The 21,733-nt window shown below is 35.3% G+C and overlaps 1 protein-coding gene across 1 annotated transcript; it reads right to left on the bottom strand.

Annotated features, from left to right (window-relative positions):
- On the bottom strand, window positions 1-20,257 carry LOC120259306. The gene is made up of 23 exons (XM_039266886.1): window positions 20,110-20,257; window positions 15,646-16,642; window positions 15,079-15,191; window positions 11,528-11,736; window positions 10,125-10,244; window positions 9,473-9,601; window positions 9,240-9,365; window positions 9,005-9,060; window positions 8,802-8,901; window positions 8,237-8,354; window positions 7,867-8,079; window positions 6,889-7,213; window positions 5,657-5,750; window positions 5,121-5,229; window positions 4,718-4,986; window positions 4,474-4,601; window positions 3,573-3,807; window positions 2,713-2,901; window positions 2,332-2,618; window positions 1,926-2,133; window positions 1,610-1,849; window positions 1,244-1,329; window positions 1-467 (listed from the first exon to the last, which is right to left on the bottom strand). The coding sequence occupies exons 2-23, from the start codon at window positions 16,479-16,481 to the stop codon at window positions 320-322; spliced, it is 4,338 nt and encodes a 1,445-aa protein (XP_039122820.1). The 5' UTR covers window positions 16,482-16,642; window positions 20,110-20,257; the 3' UTR covers window positions 1-319.
- Between the last annotated feature and the right edge of the window lie 1,476 nt (window positions 20,258-21,733).

Here is a 21,733-nt window from a genome sequence, read left to right as displayed (position 1 = left end):
TTAAAACAACATGAGAATTTTGACCACTTCAAGATTGGGAAGCAACTCAACGACTACTGATATACATGTCGACTGAACTGACAGTGAATGCCACTGAGCATTTTACCACAACAGATTGGGATCTTCAGTCTAAGTGTCCTTCCCTGGGATAAACATCGCACAATGGAAAAAAAGGGAACAAACTTCTACAAAGAATAAACATATTTACAGCTAACTCAAAATCTGTGCAAGGAACCACCTACTTATGTCCAGCCTCAGGAAGGATTGCCCAACATCATAGCCCGGCGGCACTTTGGGTATATTATCTTGACAAACAGTCTTAACATTCCCAAAATTTTTCAGGATCTTCGCTATACAATGAAAAATCCTGCATCTCCAGATTGGCAATGTGCCAGTTCACAAAGCCTGCTTGCAATGACTTAACAAGAAACAGAATTGTGGGCAGAACCCACCATTCATTGTCCTCCCTATGCATGAAAGAAACAGAATGAATTAGTTTTCTCAACCGCAAAATAAAGAAATATTGTTCCAATATGCTTCCAGAATAAGAGATCTGGTAATTTATTGATATTCAGATGCATGAGCCAGAATAAACTCTGCCATAGGGACTAGTTAACAATAACTTGGAGATGTGAAGTGCAGAAAAGGCATCGACTGGTACAGGGCATTATACTAGAATCCACATGGAAGAGGAAACACAACACAAATGACAAGCAAGCAACTAAACAACTCCCCTGGGAGTATGAATTAACAACACACACACACACATTAAGAGAATATTACCCACCACGAAATTTAAGAAGGGGCAAAAGCACCTAAATAGTTTAGTAACTTTAGTTTGAACATTATCATGAAGTCCTCCTATGTGAATAGTATCTACTCCAGAGAATTATACTTTACAGCATTAAACCTTACCCTATTGCAAGAACATTCATAGCAATCCACTTGTTGGTGGAACAACTGGAGCTATGCGTCTGAACATTGGTTCACTTAAAGCAAATTGCAAATTTTACTGTCACAAAGGAATTATTACCGATTGTATTGCTGAGAAAATATTTTCCCCGAATAGAGTCTTCTATTTCCTCATTGATTCCATCAACGAAGAAGTTAAGCAGAGTAGAAAACAGAGGAATTATTACCGATTGTTATTAATCATATGTAGATTTCTTATTAAACTGTAAGTTATACCATCATCGCCAAAGTAATAACCAAAAGCAAAATTGAAGTCAAGCCAAAAGCAAACCTTCTAGTATTCCATTTACTTGTCCTTGAAGTCATATCTGCTGATGAAAAACCATAGTAACAAATTCCACAAATAAAGGCCACAATCTGCAGAAAATTCACATTCATCAAATTAACAAAAACTCTGAATGAGATACAGTGAAGATTAGAACAAAATTAGATAATACAGAAACAGTGAAAGAGCTGCCAAACCATATTCTGCTTATATTGGCAGAAAGAAATGAATTATACAAGTTCCATAACATAGACCAGTGGATGTACAAGCACAAAATGGAAGTAAATACTACCAATCATCAGTTTCACTTATATGTACATTCTTATGAGAATGATAAAAAAAAATCAGACATTGGTTTATAGGATAACTTACAATATTTGATATTGACGTAGCATTCCACAATGCATATATACGAGCAAGAGAAGATCTTCTAGGGCCACGACTGAAAAGAGCATTTATACCAGCTGGAAAGGGAGAGATCAATGATAAAGGGAGAATAAGCAAGAGTGCAAGAAAAGCCCCAAGTGACATCCAGTAGTATTGAAGCAATGTGAGAAGTGTGATGGTTAAATCACCCAAGAGCATAATGGAGATTAGAAGCTGCAATGCATCCTGAGGGGAGAAAAATTACAGCATTACGTAATAATTTTTTATGCACCCAAAAAAAAAGTTTCAGATGAGAATCTACCTTGAAGCCAATAGGCCTTGTATTTTGTAATAAAAGGGAAAATGGAAAGAGAAAGTCCCTCTTATAATGTAAAGACTGTAAATTTTCATCATTTATTATCGTTCCATTTACTCCTCCAGTCATTCTCTTACGGGAATTTATATTGCTGACTGAAGGTTGATTTGGTTCAGACTGTGCAAGGCCTTTGTGTGAATTTCCAGAGTTTTTCCTAGGGAGAAAAATTCAATGTGACATCATACCAATCAGAAATAAATTGGCATATGATAAATCTCTGATAAATTTCACTGATAGCCATAAGGAGTTCAACAGCAAAAAGAAAGGCAAGTAGCAAGATTTACTCATGTATATGAAATTATTAATTGAATATAGATCACCACGACCAAGTCACCACCAAGTAGCAGTATACCTTGTCCGGTCAGTAACATTGGTCTCTAAATTCTCTGGCTGATGTGCACTGTTGAAGAAGCACTCATTCACCACCACCAAGATGCCTAATTGATAGTAACCAGAAGCAGTAGGCTGGAACCAACCCAGCTCAATTCGAACACCGAGGCTATCAAGTTGTGGATTCCCATGACTATTAATCCATGTTATCACTGGAATCAATGCCGAGCGGATTCTTCTTTGAGTTACAGTCCTTAATTGAGCATTCAATCCAGCGACCAATCTATTCCAGACTGTTGTGGAAACATACTACATTGAAGAAGGTGGTTTCAGAGAAGGGTCAGGCCAACGTACTTAACTATTGAACTCAACCATATGAAACAACTGCAGACACTAGTATTACCTGGCCAATAAGATTAGTCAGCAGCACATCACTGTGAAGATTGTAAGGGGACATAAAACTTCCATCACCACCAAAAATGATGCACATAGGAAATCTCTTCAATATAGTAGATGCCACATCTAGCCGTTTCTCATCACCACCCAAGAAAAAGTCAATATATGCAACCATCAAATCAGGGGTTGAACCAACCTGCAGTCAATGTTTATCATAAGCCACATCATACGAAATAATGTTAGAACAGAACGGGAATGATGTTCAAATAACTAAACTTGATCATTTTATTTCTGATCAACCATGCTCAGACTGAAATGTTTGACAAATGAGAACCATGGATTATTTTCAATCCAGCAAACCTAAAATACAGAAGTTAACAAGCATACACTTGCCAGAGAGAACCATTTCAACCTTATCACTTAGATCTAAGCCCAGAAACCTGATTTCTACAACAAATCCAAGTACAATTAGCTTAACATTCACAGTCGTATGTTCCATTCAGTAGAAGTTGTTGACATAGGTTTTAGAAAATTAGTGGCTTACCATGGAAGAGAAAATATTGAGACTTCAATTAAGGGCAAATTTGACATGAACTCAGGTAAAATTTTTCAAGATATAGATAGTGAAAATATATAAATACAAGAAGGTTCGACATCGTTTATAGTTTATATAAATACAAGAAGGTTTGACATGACTGGAGCTCTTTTTAGTATCTTTGTTATATAAATTAGATGATTATTACGATTATATTCATCATATAACATTGTTATCATAAAGTAAAACCCGATGTTCTACAAATTACATTGGCCAAAAAAAAATGCTTTTAATAAGATAAAAATTTTCCTAAAAGAAGAAAAAAAAATCACCTTCATCCCTTTGTAAAGAGCTCGTGACCTGCAGGAGCGCAGACATGAGTGGTCATACTTTGACCTAACATAGTCTTGAAGACGTAGAATTTTCTTTCTTCGACGCCACTGCTTCCAAGACCAGGCACAAGGGTACGCAAGCACTGATAGTATGCTATGAATTGACCCTTCCCACCACTCATATGCAGCAACAGAGTTGATCTCATCAATAAATCGGTTAAAAGCATCTTCATACCTGGAGACAACCATGCCAGAAAATAAAATAAAAACATTTCACTAAATACGAGTATGCACAAATCATCTAGCTATGAAAAGGTAATTGTGCACCAACTGAAATTCAAGCCCAAACAAGCAAAAAATTATTTAAATGATGAATACTCCAAGAATTGTTTTTAAGTTGAAAATGTTTTACCATATGCAAGTTGCAAGGTGGTGACCAGTGCTTGGCATTTTCAATGTTCTGTATGACAGGAAATGAACAATTCGGTCTAGATTTTAAAAGAACTAAAGCTGATTTTCAAGTCAGATCGACAACAAATTTCCAATCATTATGCTGGTCTTAAATGGATAACAAACTTTTGAAAACAACTATAAAACAAGCATAAAAAGAAAGGGTGTCAAGTTCAGATGACTTAGAAAAGCTAATAAAATAGTGTCTTTATCTTCTGCAGTGGAATTTCCTATGGCTGCCCAATAAATTACCTGCCTACAGTTGTAGAAGAAAAAAAAAGGATTCTGCAGGATGAAGGAAAATATTTTACAGATACAACAGCAGAAACTTTGCTGATGAGTATGGTCACTGAAAATAACTAACATGCATGATATGAATATGGAGGAAGTAGCAGAGTCATGTTTTAAGTTTTCACGCAGTAATTTATATGATGTATTGTTTCCATCTTACACAAGTCCAATAATAGCATCAGGCGGAGTATAAGGGAGATGCCAAGGTTCTCTGAATGTATTTGGACCCATGAAGTACATTCTATGCACATGGCTCTGAGTTTCTTCAGCCCTGCTGGCCCCCGGTACCTAGGGTTCAGTTAGATCATAAGAGAAGATGGTCAGATTACCATATCCAAAAAAGTTTAAAAAGTAAATAAGTTCAAAAATCAACAATGTGCTATGCGTTGGTCTTATAGTGTTACCTCCGCCAGAGATAAGAGATATGGGAAAGAATTGGAATCGTCATGCTGGATGGGACTGCTGGCTTGATAAGTCAAGTCATTTCCAAGCATTTTAATTCGTAAAGCACTCAAAAGTAGAGCAAGTAGCACCAAGATAAACGATACAAGAAGTGCAAAAGGACAAGGGCCACCAAAAGTGTAGACCAAGTCTTCAAGTGGTGTATAGCATTTTGGCATCTTGTACTTCTCAGACAAGCATCTATATGGACAAAATGGTTGAGTAACACCACCTGCATGGAATAGATAACAATACAATAAAAGAAAGAAAAAAAAGGCAGGTTTCAAGTGCAAAAAATCTTTATGATCTACCAAATGCATGCAAAATTTAATAGTGGTACAAGAAAGAAGTTTAGGAAGAAGATACCTCGCACATATATGAAGTCTGCACGTGTAGGAATAGATTCAAGCGAACAAGGAATGCAAAGTGATGCATTAGATCCAACAGTATCTTTAAATGTGCCAACTGGACACTCCTGAACACATTTTAGATCATTAAATAATGTGGAAAGAATATCCTCATTATTAGATGAGTTTACCCTAATTTCCTACATCACCAACTATAGACAGCTCATCAATTCAGTGTATTTGTTGCAAGTGACAAGTTTCATGTTTGTACAATTTGAGTATGTGCATCACCCACCACCCGTCTACAATCTCACTATATAACAAAGCTATTTCACATCTCTGTTCCATAAAAGCATAGAAATTGGTAGGAAAGAAACTGCTCCCCTTATTAAGAAATCATTCACTGTCATCCTCTTTGTTGAGCTTTAGATAATACAAGTTAAAAACATAAAAAAAAAAAGGAATTTTATTAGTTGATGTGAAGATAACCTAGAAGAGAGCTCACACAAGTAAAAACAATTCATACGAAAAAGGAGGCATCCAGATTACACATACTTCGCAGAAAGTTCCATAAAGACCCTTTGGACACTCCTTTCCGGTGATTGTTCCCTCTTGCCCAGACTGACCACCACTATTTCCAGTCCCCCCACTGGCAAGCAACAACACAGTGAAATAACATGGAAAGCCTGTTAGCTAAGAAAAAAAAAAAGCACTACAAATTTTTTTCCACTTAAATTGCTTTTGGAACAACCACTATATTGGTCCATGTAAGGTAATAAAAATGTGCCAATAGTAGAAGTTTAAGGAAACCCACTTTGACTTAATGGTTAGAAGTTGTTCTCTTTTATTCTCAATTGTAGATATGCTACAACATACAAGACCACTATCTAATGTTTCTGAAAGCTCCACCTTCCATACAAAGTTATGAACGCTGCCAAAACTTACAAATTTAGACAGCCCAAATTTATAACTTAATGTCAGGTTTTCTTGTTAAGATTTACTGCACAAAAACCTCACCCAAATCAGATAATGCCAGAATAATGTTCCTAATTGCTAACAATCCAGAACTTTAGAAAACTTCAAGAAAAGACAAAAGTACCAAAGTGTGTTCTCATTTACTTGACTCTAATTTTCCTGCATATAAAATTAGGATTGCACAATGGAAAAGGAAACATTCTCAAAGAACCTTCTGAGATGAGGAGATCCAAAGTCATGCTAAGGCTATGAGCCTATGAGAACAAGTGGCAATATCAACATTTGCTTAATAAAAGAAAATCCAACAAGGTTATGAGAATTTTTTTTAACATGAAGCAAAATAGGTATATGTCATAAATTTCTTGAGATCGATAAGGAGGTGAAAGCTACAGAAAGCACAAGAAATCTGGTAGACAAATTTTTAGCATTGAAATGCTAAAAGAATGAACAGAAACAATCCAAAAGCAAATGCCTTGATTTTTTTAGCTTTTAAAAAACAACTAATTGATGTAGGCCTGTAGCCACATAGCCTTAAAATAAATATGAGCAATTTTAAAAACATTCAAAATCACTAAACACCTAAGATTACAGGAATTAGAGGACAAAATAGATAATTGACTTTCATCAAAGTATATTTCACAATCAAGGGTTGAATGTTACCATCATCTGTTATTTAAATGTTAGAAAACAAGTTGAGTATGAAATATAACCTAAATTGACCAAAACTGTAGTATTGGAGATCAAAACAAGGCAACTTCATATTCTTGTTAACCAAATGAAGAAATAAATCATACTATTTGAAAGATAAATACCTTGACATAATTGTACCATTTACAGTGGCAATCTGAACATATTCATCTCCAGTGGCAATATTAGACCAATCAAAGTGCACCCTACCACCGCCACCTCCACCACCACCAACAGGCCCACCATGTCCACCAGCAACTGATAGAGATGAATTTTTCTCAAGTGTGAGCGCTTGTAGAAAAAGAAGAATTGTCCCTCCAGAGCCACCTCCAAGCCCACCCATCAAAGTCCCATTATTGTTTATGACAGAACCACTATGGCTTTGGCCATCAGCCTTCAACAATCCATAAATCTTCAAGCTAGAAAGCGGCCACTTGATGGAACCCATTACTAGAAGAACAAATGGAAACATTTCAAACAAATGAACTAGTTGTTGAGTTGGCAAAAGAAGATTCAATCATGAAATATAATAAAAAAAAAGGGTATTAACAAAATAACCATAACACAAGGATCATTACATAAATCATAACTTACAGAGCACACCAAGATTTCAATACATACAACGCATGCATTTCGAAACCAGTGGCATCCCATTTATGCTCCACAGAAGCATCACCAAAGTGAAATTTCCTCGAAAACAAATATTTTAACTAGAGCATGAATTCCATGAAACAAAACCTTCTTTACACCTGAATTAATTATTATAACCCTTCAATTAAATTTATACAAAAAAGTTGTCGTTATTCCAAGTCATTCCAGTAAGATGCAAACCAAACTATTAATTACTCTTATAATTCCAAAGGTAGCATTCGATTGAGGAGATTGTAGCAAGTCTGGATAGTTCATCCCAACTTACTCTCCAAGTGCCAGATTAAAGCTTCCCATGGCCTACTCTTTATATTGTCAGAGTTTCAGGTGAAGTCACACTAGCCAGAATCCAATTTACAATAGACTAGAGCTTTAAAAGGAATTTGTATAATAAAATATCACCACATGGTAAATCAACGCATACTTTTTTACTTATGACAACAAAAAATGCTTACCTATCATTCCCCCGCCAGCAACATTTTCCAGTGACTCACTAGGTCCACCACTTCCACTTCCTAATTCACAAGGAAGATCAGGATCACCATATGCTTGACCACCTTCGATTAACATTCCATTGTAAAACCCTGAGCCTCCACAACCTCCATGTCCAGCACCTCCTCCTGCTCCATATTTCTGAAATTTTCCTTTACCAATACCCTCTTTGCAACCTAGGAAAATGTTCAAAAGACAATGACTGGACAGAAAGAAAGAATTTTACCTCAAAGAAGCAACAACAACATTTACACCTAATTAAATCAATAGCAAAAAGATCTTTGCGACAATTAATAAACATGTTGCTTCTGTCAAATTGCAAAGATGACGAACCTAACTCAGATGCACTTATTACACCACCAGCCTCAATGGTGACAGTCCTTGCCCTGTGAATATGAAGGATGGTTCCTCTAATGACACCATTGACAGTGAGATCATCAACTCTGCAGATCTGAAAAACATAAAGAGCCCGTGAGTTTCATACCCAAGGAGAACTCAGTCAAACAGGAAAGCACTAAGAACCAACTAGGTGTCAGAGGTAGCAGAGAATACAATGAAGATAACTTGAAGCAATCAAGAGCTAAATTGAATAACTAAAAAACAAGAAGATAAAAAAAGAAGCAGAAAGCAAAAAGGTTAATTCATTTGTTTTATCCTTTATGCTACATTAAATGATTATACCAACACATAAAATATAGAGAAGAAGCATTTACATAAGCTTCTTTACAAATCACACAAAACAAGCAAAACTGGATTGATTATCAAGTTAGGTAAATGGATTAAGGACGCTTGGTAATACAACTTATGACTAACTTTTTTAAGGAGCATAAGAAAACAAATTGAGATGTTCTTGGACAGAAAATCAGCAAAATATCCAAATATTGAAAAATTTACTTACTTGCAATGTGAAAGACAAGGAGTTGTTCACATGACAATCATCAGGAGGCATTATTAACTCCATTGGGCATGTTTGACTATCACAGTGAGATTGTGTGGCCCTGATGAAGAAAACTTTCAGGTCAAAGATCCTAGTGGCAAATGTGTTAATGAAAGGAAATATTGAAGAGTTATGTTGCTCATCGTATAAGATTAGAAACTTACAAGCTGCTACCTGAATCATCATCCAATGGAGCCTGAAGCAAGGAACTGGGGCCAACCTGCTCAGAGAACTGCCTAATAAGATTCATCACACCTTTTTTTTTTTTGGGTATCTTTTTATAATTTATCAATAAGCATATGTTATCCCCCAGGACTGCCAATTCATGCCACAGTAAAAAGCTATTGATTACCAACAATACAGCAAGCAAGCAGATAAATATAGAAACAATGATCATACTTCTATATTATAGAATAGGGACAAGAACAGCCGCTGAGCTTTAATAGCGTCACCATAACCAGTCAATCGGAGAAGCCCTTGGCCGCAAACACCCAAATCTGCATTTGAAAAAATAACAGAATTTTGCTGCAGAGAAAAAAAAAATGACTGTTACATAACAATTTACAAACTCAAGTAGCAACCCAAACATACAATGATTACCATTCAGAGAATCAGCTTTCAGATAATCATACCCTGAGAACAATTAAGTTTCTGGTTTCAAGCACAGATGTACGGACATCATTATTGCCACCACCATCAATCTGAATACTAGAATTCCACATGAGCAACATTTTAACAAAGATCCTGAACGCGCCATAAACCTTTCAAACAAAAGAAACAATTTAGAACAACCACCTTATTCTTCCAAAATGGGAGACACATCACAGTCAGAAAACAAAACAACTAAGAACTGAGTAATGGTAGGCCAAACTGCCACAAGCATAGATAAGCATAGATAAGTAAAACAGAAAGTTACCCAGATAAAGAACATAGACAACCTACATGAGCACTTGCGCCCAGTTATTTATAGTTAATGTCCACAAAAACTCACAAGGAAACATTTTTTTTTTTGGTTTATTACCTCAGAAATTTACATCAAGAATGAGGATTCATTGAAAAATTTGATGATTTCTTACATTTTATGCAATTCAAAATAAAAAGAAGAGAGGTTACGTTCTTACTATTACCATTCAAAAGAAGATCAACTGTTCAAAAGAAGAACACATGCTACAAACATGAAATTATGCTTTATCAGTGGCACTTGAAAATCTGACAATCTAACTTCACAGGAAATCCTAAAGTATAAAAGTTCCTGTATTTTAATTAAAGAAAACAAATACTTACCTGTATTACAGAATCACTCAAAAGAAGTTCTTCAGCAACCAGCTCAAATTCTGAAACCCCATACTCTGACAATCCAAAGCATATGCTACCCCCATCAAGCAATCTGATTTGTCCTCTCACCTTAACAACAAAAGTTAAACTTGCAAACATGAAGCCAATAATTGGTGGTAATTGAAGGGTCATGAAATACTTGTGTCAGAATTTATAATTGAAATAAGAACATAGCTTACTAAATTTCCAATGAGACACAAGTATATAATAACTACAGGAAGGGCAAATAGGCTATCAGCTACTAGAAACCTGCAGGTTTTGCTGCGTGGAAGTTCATAAAATGCACAAATAAAAACCATATTTCTCCAAGCTATACTATTTCACAAACATGTGCTTCTTATAGGCTATGACATAACCATATTCTACAAAAGAGAATACATACACTAATTCTATTGCTGGGCTCAATATCATATTATAGAAACCATAAAGTTTTTCGTTGTTGCTGCACAATGGAAGAAAAAGACATTCATCCACGGCTAAGATTACTTTGACAGAATGTAGATCTCCATTTAAGGCATAGCTTAATCACAAATGGATCGTAATATTAGTAAAAGTAATCTGCCTATGCTTTCAAACAGTAAAATTCATCCATCAGCAATGTAAATTTTAAGTGCAGAAAAGGGAAAACCAGTTACACTATACAAGAAGACTCAATGTATGATACCGTCTAAAGAACCCTAACCAGGATGTAATTGCCTTTCTCAAATCCTAATTGTTCCCTAAATATTTTTGCTTTTTGATCATATAAAGCTAAACACACAATTTGGCTCTTCACTCTAACAAAACGAGACGATTCTAATTGATTAACACATTCTATTAGCTAAAAGCAAAAAATAAAATAAACCGGTCCCAAAGCTTCCCTAAATATTTCTATTTTTTCAATGACATTTGAAGTTATATATACAAATTTGACTGTTTGTTCTACTGCAAGAATAATTTTAATATTTCAGTAATGTTCTTTATTAACTGTAAAATCTTATTTAATGCATGAGATAACATGCGCAGCACTCAGCTTGAACATCTGCATGTCAAAGCCAATATCACTACATTCCAACACAGGTAATGCATGACCCTTTAAATCAATTTCTTCCCAAGCACACTGCACACATCAAGGTTACCGTTTTTTATATTCGAAGTTACAAAGAAATACTTTTATCCCACCTTGTAATATAAACAAGCATCCTTTGAAGTGGTAACTAGGACGAAATAATTCCATAACATAATTAATGATTGTGTTGCCCATCAAAACAATAATCAATGAAATGAATAATGGATACTTAAAACAAATAATTAATATGTACATGCAGCACAATAAGCAACTAAAATAATTCCAAATGGAGGTAAAATTTAACCTGAACTCTGCTCCAAAGCAAAGGAACTAAAGCTTTTGCATTGCACTCCACGTAAACATTAGACCAAAGTATAGTTGTGGGAAAATCAAGGAGCGGAGTTTCTGTATGAGTAGTGAAATTATCATTACTAACTTTCAGACTTGATAATAGTTTATCATAAGCTGTACCAGCTGCACCAGCATTTTCAGGGCATCCATAACTCTGCCCACCTAGACCAAAGAAGGGGAAATGTAGAATGTAGTCTGTCATTCAAGTTGCAAAATAATAATGGCTACTTTTACACTGACAATAAAGTATTCGGATTCATTAACAGAACAAATGATAAAACCACGACAACCAAATATTTGAGGTGAATGTTGATAGATATTTAGGAGAAAAGAAAAAGAAAAACCAAGAGAAGCAATGCCTTAAGTAATATTCATGCAGAATGTGAGTTAACCACATAACTGGAGAACAATTTTCAATTGCAAAATGCGTTATCATATCACTCAGTTATCATGAGAATCAATTTACAAAAAATAGACTCCACTACAAGAGACATGTTAAATATATTATGTCACCTAAAAATGCAACATGTGAGACATTGTAAAAACATGCACATCAAAAAACTGTAAAAAAATATAACAGTTCACACAAACATAGATGATCTCAATTCTAAAATAGAGAATCATCAAAAGAAAATTCGAGTTCTCTTTGCACCTAAACGTTGTTACTCTGTGGCCATACCCTATTGTCACCGGTGTAATTAAAAGCGCTAGGCGCCCTTACGCCACCAAGACTTTTTATTGCCCGAGGCGAAAGGTGCCACGAAAGGCGCACGCCCAAGCGAAGTAAAGCGTTATTTAATATATAATTTATAAACATTGGAATAATTTAAGTCAAGTAAAACAAAACATAAAGTTAACAAAGCATATTATAAAGCCAAGCAAAACACTTCCTAGAAGTCTAGAACTACTCAACTTTTTAGAGTCTAAATTCTATCTTTATAAATCATCTAATTCTACAATATCATCATCCTCATCATCTGAATTAGCTTCAATTCCATCAATAGATTTAGAGTGCAACTTTTGTTGCTTCTTTAATTTCCTCTAATTAATTAATTAATTCCATAATTTACTCATTATTTTTTAAAAAATACCAGTTGTACACTTAAATCACCTAATTTTTTTCCCCTAAATTTATTTCATTCCTTATTAGCAAGTGCTTTTTTTTTTAAATCACATAGTTTTCTTCCCTAGATTTATTTATCTTTATTAGTAGGCGTGTCTTCCTAAAAATCGCCTAATTTTTTTCTCTTGAACTTATTTCCTTCCTTATTAGTAAGCGTGCTTTTTTAAAATCACCTAGTTTTTCTTCCCTAAATTTAATTTTCTTCCTTGTTAGTAAGTGCGCCTTTTTTAAAATTCCAATTAACACTAATTGAAAGCATTACATCAAAAAAAGCTGTAAAAAAATATAGCAGTTCACACAAACATAGATGATCTCAATTCTAAAATAGAGAATCATCAAAAGAAAATTCGAGTTCTCTTTGCACCCTAAACGTTGTTATTCCGTGGCCATACCCTATTATCACCGGTGTAATTAAAAGCGCTAGGCGCCCTTACGCCACCAAGACTTTTTATTGCCCGAGGCGAAAGGTGCCACGAAAGGCGCACGCCCAAGCGAAGTAAAGCGTTATTTAATATATAATTTATATAGATTGGAATAATTTAAGTCAAGTAAAACAAAACATAAAGTTAAACAAAGCATATTATAAAGCCAAGCAAAACACTTCCTAGAAGTCTAGAACTACTCAACCTTTTAGAGTGTAAATTCTATCATTATAAATCATCTAATTCTACAATATCATCATCCTCATCATCTGAATTAGCTTCAATTCCATCAATAGATTTAGAGTGCAACTTTTGTTGCTTCTTTAATTTCCTCTAATTAATTAATTAATTCCATAATTTACTCATTATTTTTTAAAAAATACCAGTTGTACACTTAAATCACCTAATTTTTTTCCCCTAAATTTATTTCATTCCTTATTAGCAAGTGCTTTTTTTTTTAAATCACATAGTTTTCTTCCCTAGATTTATTTATCTTTATTAGTAGGCGTGTCTTCCTAAAATCGCCTAATTTTTCTCTCTTGAACTTATTTCCTTCCTTATTAGTAAGCGTGCTTTTTTAAAATCACCTAGTTTTTCTTCCCTAAATTTAATTTTCTTCCTTGTTAGTAAGTGCGCCTTTTTAAAATTCCAATTAACACTAATTGAAAGCATTACATCAAAAAACTGTAAAAAAATATAGCAGTTCACACAAACATAGATGATCTCAATTCTAAAATAGAGAATCATCAAAAGAAAATTCGAGTTCTCTTTGCACCTAAACGTTGTTATTCTGTGGCCATACCCTATTATCACCGGTGTAATTAAAAGCGCTAGGCGCCCTTACGCCACCAAGACTTTTTATTGCCCGAGGCGAAAGGTGCCACGAAAGGCGCACGCCCAAGCGAAGTAAAGCGTTATTTAATATATAATTTATATAGATTGGAATAATTTAAGTCAAGTAAAACAAAACATAAAGTTAAACAAAGCATATTATAAAGCCAAGCAAAACACTTCCTAGAAGTCTAGAACTACTCAACCTTTTAGAGTGTAAATTCTATCATTATAAATCATCTAATTCTACAATATCATCATCCTCATCATCTGAATTAGCTTCAATTCCATCAATAGATTTAGAGTGCAACTTTTGTTGCTTCTTTAATTTCCTCTAATTAATTAATTAATTCCATAATTTACTCATTATTTTTTAAAAAATACCAGTTGTACACTTAAATCACCTAATTTTTCTCCCCTAAATTTATTTCATTCCTTATTAGCAAGTGCTTTTTTTTTTAAATCACATAGTTTTCTTCCCTAGATTTATTTATCTTTATTAGTAGGCGTGTCTTCCTAAAATCGCCTAATTTTTCTCTCTTGAACTTATTTCCTTCCTTATTAGTAAGCGTGCTTTTTTAAAATCACCTAGTTTTTCTTCCCTAAATTTAATTTTCTTCCTTGTTAGTAAGTGCGCCTTTTTAAAATTCCAATTAACACTAATTGAAAGCATTACATATAAGGTAGACAGTAAAAGAAAAAAGAAGAAAATAAAGAAAGAAAGAAAGAAAGGCACGCCTTATTTATGCCTGATGCCCGGCAAAAAGCGCTCGCCTCATTGAAGGTTCCTCGTCCTGAGGATGTTGAGGCGCTAAGGCCTCGCCTCGCCTGAGCGCCTAGGCGAGCACCTTTCTACACTGATTGTCTCCTTAAAGAAAACTAAGTTTCTCACAACATGCAAGAGCTACATAAAGCTAACACAGTCAGACTACATAGGAAGATTCAGATGTTCATATCCTGACACAAGTAGCCTATAATTCTGAAAGGATAAAAGGTTACAATGACGACAACAGCAAAACAAATAGAAATTATACACACGCATGCACACAAAATACAAGCTGGCATGATTCAGTTTAATTCATCAGAAAGAGATTAATGCACTTCTAAACATATATGGTAGGTACAAACCATGGACAGTGATCTTCACATCTTGTATGCTGTAACACTCCCAAGATACCCTCCCACCTCCACCTCCACCCCACCCACTCCCACCAGCAGCACTGATTGTACCATTGCCTTTCCTAAAGATTGTTTACAATAATAATTAAAAAGAAATACATAAAAAAATCAACCTTTCTAAAGTTAAAAGCAGATGCCACAGCTCATTAAAATTTCTCAAAATCAACTGAAAGGTTCCAACTTCCAAAACAACATTGTCAGCACTATTCAATCTGATTACTAAAAGAAGGTTTCATATGAAACTTTTTAAGCAACAAAGTATGGCTAAAGTAGTAAATCCTTACAAGAGGAAAACATTCAGGCAAAATCTAGTCTCAATTATTCTATGGTCAACACAAAAGCAAGCAAAGGGGCTTTCCAAAACAAATGAGGATATGGGTCACTTTGAAAGCATAACAAAGATATGCTTATAAATACACACAACATCAAGGATATAATGATAGAAACAAACCACAACCGAAAAATCAGAAATTATGACCAATAAGGAAAATAGAAGGGAGTGATTAATATACTCACAATTTGAAAGCATGGACCATGATACTCCCACCAGATCCACCACCTCCATTCAAACCACCATTGCCACCTTCTGCGGCTACAAATCCATCTGCCTGCAAAGTATCTTTCACTTTGAGCAATACACGACCTCCCCCATCCCCTCCATACTGCTTTTCAGCAGAAGTACTGCCACCTTTGCTCCCATAACTCCATGGATCAGACAAAGATGACCAGGCATAAACATCCCCTCCCCAGTTAGTCTTGTTACTTTTCAGACAAGAAGCGCCACGGCCACCATGCCCTCCACCAGCTCCGTCATACAAACTTGGAGTGCCACTAGTTTGTGATGGTGGTGCCCCACCTAAAGCTGTCGTATTTATGATTGAGTGATAATCCAACGTAAGATTGGCCACATCGAAAACTACAGAGCCGGCAACTACAGCAGCATGTGAACCAATTTTAACATTGCCCGATATATTAAAAGATATTAAGCAGCCTTTGACAGGACATGTGATTAAAACATCTGGAGCAATCTCAAGGCTTCCTGTTCCTAGTATGAGAAGGTCATTAACCAACTGCAAGCTTGAATTTAGCAAGCAAGTTCCATTCAGCGAGCCAACACCACTCAAATCCTCACAAGATGCGAAATTGCTATGCGACAACAACAAGGGCAACTTCTCAAAATTCCTCGTCGGAAATATACCATAGTTGTCATTCAGAAATGGCTCAGAGTTCTTAAACAGCGGTTCTGAAAATATGTCATCATCCGAACAATTCCCAAATCCAAGCAAAAGCATAAAGACATAAACCGACAAAAGTACCCAGAATAAGTAGCCGTTTGTCCGCTCTGGATGCATGACTTTTCATAAACACAATGGGCGTACCAGAAATCTGGTTCTTTCCTTGAAGTATTGATGTAACACAAGACATTAGTAGCTATTAGGATGTGGGCAAAAACATTTGTGTATATCAAACGTAGACGGGGCTGCAAATGTCTGCTTTGGATACCCTTTCATACCTGCAAATGTCAAAAATATTGTCAATGAAAAACAGTAATTTGGGAGAGGCAACCAGCACAAAAGTGAACCTGCAAATATCAAAGATATTGTCTACGTGTTGTTATAAAAACTTCAAAGGCTGCAATAGAATGTGATTCAGTATTTAAAAAGTTGAAAGATATGAAGCAAACCTGCACAAGATACTAACAGAGACCCCATCCAAACTCCAAAGTCATACAATCCATGGAATGTGGGAGCAACACAGCCACATATATAATGCCTTACAATTCTATCAGAGCTCATTCAATTGAGAATACCCTCTTAATTTCCATGAATGTAAACTACCATAAATTTCACACAAAATATTTATGAAACAAATGACAGGCATAAGACACTGTTCAGCTTCTTGTGACAGCAAATACACCTGAACTAAGATACACCGCATTTAAATCCTAAGTAGACATTAGACTACAAAGTGATCCAAGAAGTATCATCAAGTGACTACCAACATTGTGCTCTTATCGCTACTAAAATTCATATTAGCTAGCATTTTTTTAGCGGACCACCAAAAATTAACTCCACAAGAATTATCCTGCATTTATCCCTCGCCGCACCTACACACATCACAAAAACCCCTACCACGACTTCTTGTGACAAAGAATACACCTGAAATAAGATACACCTGACCGCATTTTAAATCCTAAGTAGACGTTAGACTTCAAAGTGATCCAAGAAGTATCATCAAGTGACTACCAACATTGTGCTCTTACATAGTTACTAAAATTCATATTAGCTAGCATTTTTTTAGCGAGACTCACCAAAATTAACTCCACAAGAATTATCCCTCGCATTTAACCCTCGCAGCACTCTACACACATCACAAAAAAACCCTACCACGACTTCTTGTGACAAAGAAAATACACCCGAACTAAGATACACCGCATTTAAATCCTAAGTAGACATTAGACTACAAAGTGATCCAAGAAGTATCATCAAGTGACTACCAACATTGTGCTCTTATCAGTTACTAAAATTCATATTAGCTAGCATTTTTAGCAGACCACCAAAATTAACTCCACAAGAATTATCCTGCATTTATCCCTCGCCGCACCTACACACATCACAAAAACCCTACCACAGCTTCTTGTGACAAAGAATACACCGAAATAAGATACACCGTGACCGCATTTTAAATCCTAAGTAGACGTTAGACTTCAAAGTGATCCAAGAAGTATCATCAAGTGACTACCAACATCGTGCTCTTACATAGTTACTAAAAATTCATATTAGCTAGCATTTTTTTAGCGCACCACCAAAATTAACTCCACAAGAATTATCCCTCGCATTTAACCCTCGCCGCACCTACACACATCACAAAAACCCTACCACAGCTTCTTGTGACAGCAAATACACCTGAACTAAGATACACCGCATTTAAATCCTAAGTAGACATTAGACTACAAAGTGATCCAAGAAGTATCATCAAGTGACTACCAACATTGTGCTCTTATCAGTTACTAAAATTCATATTAGCTAGCATTTTTAGCAGACCACCAAAATTAACTCCACAAGAATTATCCTGCATTTATCCTTCGTCAGACTCTACACACATCACAAAAAAACCCTACCACGCCTTCTTGTGACAACAGAATACACTGAAATAAGATACACTCGCATCGCATTTTAAATCCTAAGTAGACGTTAGACTTCAAAGTGATCCAAGAAGTATCATCAAGTGACTACCAACATTGTGCTCTTACATAGTTACTAAAATTCATATTAGCTAGCATTTTTAGCAGACCACCAAAATTAACTCCACAAGAATTATCCTCGCATTTAACCCTCGCCAGACTCTACACACATCACAAAAACCCTACCACGACTTCTTGTGACAGAGAAATACACCTGAAATAAGATACACCTGACTGCATTTAAATCCTAAGTAGACATTAGACTGCAAAGTGATCCAAGAAGTATCATCAAGTGACTAACAACATTGTGCTCTTATCAGCTACTAAAAATTCATATTAGCTAGCATTTTTTTAGCGCACCACCAAAATTAACTCCATAAGCATTATCCTCGCATTTATCCCTAGCCGCACCTACACACATCACAAAAACCCTACCACGACCTTCTTGTGACAAAGAATACACCCGAAATAAGATACACTCGTGACCGCATTTAAATCCTAAGTAGACGTTAGACTTCAAAGTGATCCAAGAAGTATCATCAAGTGACTACCAACATTGTGCTCTTACATAGTTACTAAAATTCATATTAGCTAGCATTTTTTAGCAGCACCACCAAAAATTAACTCCACAAGAATTATCCTCGCATTTAACCCTCGCCAGACTCTACACACATCACAAAAACCCTACCACGACTTCTTGTGACAAAGAATACACCCGAACTAAGATACACCGCATTTAAATCCTAAGTAGACATTAGACTACAAAGTGATCCAAGAAGTATCATCAAGTGACTACCAACATTGTGCTCTTATCGAGTTACTAAAAATTCATATTAGCTAGCATTTTTTTAGCGGACTCACCAAAATTAACTCCACAAGAATTATCCTCGCATTTATCCCTCGCCAGACCTACACACATCACAAAAAAACCCTACCACAGCTTCTTGTGACAAAGAAATACACCTGAAATAAGATACACTGCACTGCATTTAAATCCTAAGTAGACGTTAGACTTCAAAGTGATCCAAGAAGTATCATCAAGTGACTACCAACATTGTGCTCTTACATAGTTACTAAAATTCATATTAGCTAGCATTTTTAGCAGACCACCAAAATTAACTCCACAAGAATTATCCTGCATTTAACCCTCGCCGCACCTACACACATCACAAAAACCCTACCACAGCTTCTTGTGACAGCAAATACACCTGAAATAAGATACACTGCACTGCATTTAAATCCTAAGTAGACATTAGACTGCAAAGTGATCCAAGAAGTATCATCAAGTGACTAACAACATTGTGCTCTTATCCAGTTACTAAAATTCATATTAGCTAGCATTTTTAGCAGACCACCAAAATTAACTCCATAAGCATTATCCTGCATTTATCCCTAGCCGCACCTACACACATCACAAAAACCCTACCACAGTTGGATATCTCCAATTCAATTTCAAGAATTTACAAGAAAAACAAACCGCTTTAAAAATTATTTCAAGTTAATACCAAAACCACAACAAACCCTAGAAAACTCTCAAACAAACACAAACCAAAGGATATAACCACTCAGCCACTCACCCCTAACCAAGATCATCCACTCAATCAAGATCCATCCCTAAAGAACCACAAAGAAAACCAAAAACACAATTCCAAGATCCAAACTCCTTTACAAAACCCATCAAAACCCAAACCAAATCAACAAATCCATCAACCCAAAAAATAAATAAATAAATAATAATAATAATAACAAATAGGATCAAAAGCAAGATCAAATCAAGAAGAAGAAGAAAAAAGTACCAAACTAGATCATCGAAGATCGAATCGGAGATAGAAACCCTAGAAAATGCTCCTCTCTTTATCAGCAAAGATCAGCGAGCGAGAGAGAGAGAACGAAAGAAAGAGGGTTTCCCTTTTAATTTCTAAAAAGATTTTATACTGTTAAATGGACTATCAAGTCTCGACAAAAGTCCAACTGGGCTTTCTCTGCTTCGCTGGACCATTCTCCAGCTGCTTTTCTAACCGTTCTCTTCTTACTTCACTCCCTAGTAATAAATATACTTAATTATTCCTCATTATTATTCCCATCTATTTCTCCCTTTAACCCTTTAACTTCCCACTAATTACGTTTTATTTTTTTTAAATTCAATTTTTATTATACCCTTGATAATATTTAAATTATATAATTTAGAGATGACAAATATCTCTAAACCTGATTCGACCGGATCTGATCTAATTTTGATATAAAAAAAACCTTCTTATCATTTTCAAGCCAAATTTAAATAAAACCTGACTTCTATTAAGCGGTCAGGTCTGGAGATTTTGGTACCATGCCATAATCGATCCCTAAATATGACCCAAATTTAAAATTATGAAAATTCTTTTTATATACACCAATATGTTTAACAACTTAGGGTTTTTTATTTCTTCTCTTTATTTTAGTTTTATAATATTATAATATTTCTTTTATATATTATGAAAAAAATATTTTATGATTAGGGGCAAGGACAAGTCCCACAAGTATCCGACTCCTCGTCGAATTTGGGGAAAACCTGGCTGGTATCAAGGGGAATGGGTGCGGGGAGAGGAGACAGGTGCGGGGTAGACAAAACCAGCCCCGAACCTGACCGGTTACCATCTCCTTGATTATATATTTTCAAATGAAGGAAGAAGCTTGACGAGGTTGGGAATTTAAAGTTCGATGGGGGTGAAAATGTAAAAGTGTTAGTAATAACCCCTTGGAGAATATTTGAGATAATGAACATTACACCGTTAGAGCATGCTGAACACGTGGCGGATCCGGACCGGTAATCGGATCTTTCTTATTTTAATACTACGAGATGCGGGGATGATTACCGGATGTTACACTGTGTATCCGGTGACGCATGGGGTCACGTTGATGTCAACGTGGAAGCTTTGGGATCGTTGGATTTTGAATGGACCGTTGATGTGGACGTTTTCATGTCGTCACACGTGTTCAGAATCTGATGTTTTGTTTGAATAAAAGGGTTATTTGGGGATACGTGTCAATACGCAGGTGAGATTTATAATTTTTTATCTATAAATATATATATTATCATTTAAAATATTATCGGTTTGTATTTTTTATTAAAAAACCTGCTAAACTTTCAGTATTGCGTATAAAAATAAAATAAAATTGACACCATACATTCTGCAAATGCAGTAATCGAAGCATGTATGTATATGTATGTGTTTTTTTTTTATGATAACATTTATTTTTTATAACAAGGTATTGACAGCTTTGTAAGTGATAAAAAAAAATACTATGTTAGTGTGTATAAATATATATATGTGTATATAAGGTTGTATGTAGCTTTTGAGATTTTTATTATTTAATAAATAAAAAAAATTATGGATTATGTTGATTTGCTATATTTAGTTTTGATTAAAAAAAAAGAAACGT

The sequence above is a fragment of the Dioscorea cayenensis genome, chromosome 4, assembly GCF_009730915.1.
Source record: "Dioscorea cayenensis subsp. rotundata cultivar TDr96_F1 chromosome 4, TDr96_F1_v2_PseudoChromosome.rev07_lg8_w22 25.fasta, whole genome shotgun sequence".
In the NCBI taxonomy this organism is placed as follows: Eukaryota; Viridiplantae; Streptophyta; class Magnoliopsida; order Dioscoreales; family Dioscoreaceae; genus Dioscorea; species Dioscorea cayenensis.
Note: the sequence above shows the minus strand (reverse complement) of the source record. Positions and strands in the feature narration are given on the sequence as shown.

Excerpts from the sequence above, each read along its gene's own strand:
- LOC120259306 (XM_039266886.1), bottom strand. The coding sequence starts at position 16,481 with ATGCATCCAGAGCGGACAAACGGCTACTTATTCTGGGTACTTTTGTCG. Across the intron at positions 10,245-11,527 it reads TGCTTTGGAGCAGAGTTCAG|GTGAGAGGACAAATCAGATT; the intron begins GTTAAATTTTAC and ends TTTGTTGTTAAG. Across the intron at positions 9,366-9,472 it reads GAAACTTAATTGTTCTCAGG|CAAAATTCTGTTATTTTTTC; the intron begins GTATGATTATCT and ends TTTTCTCTGCAG.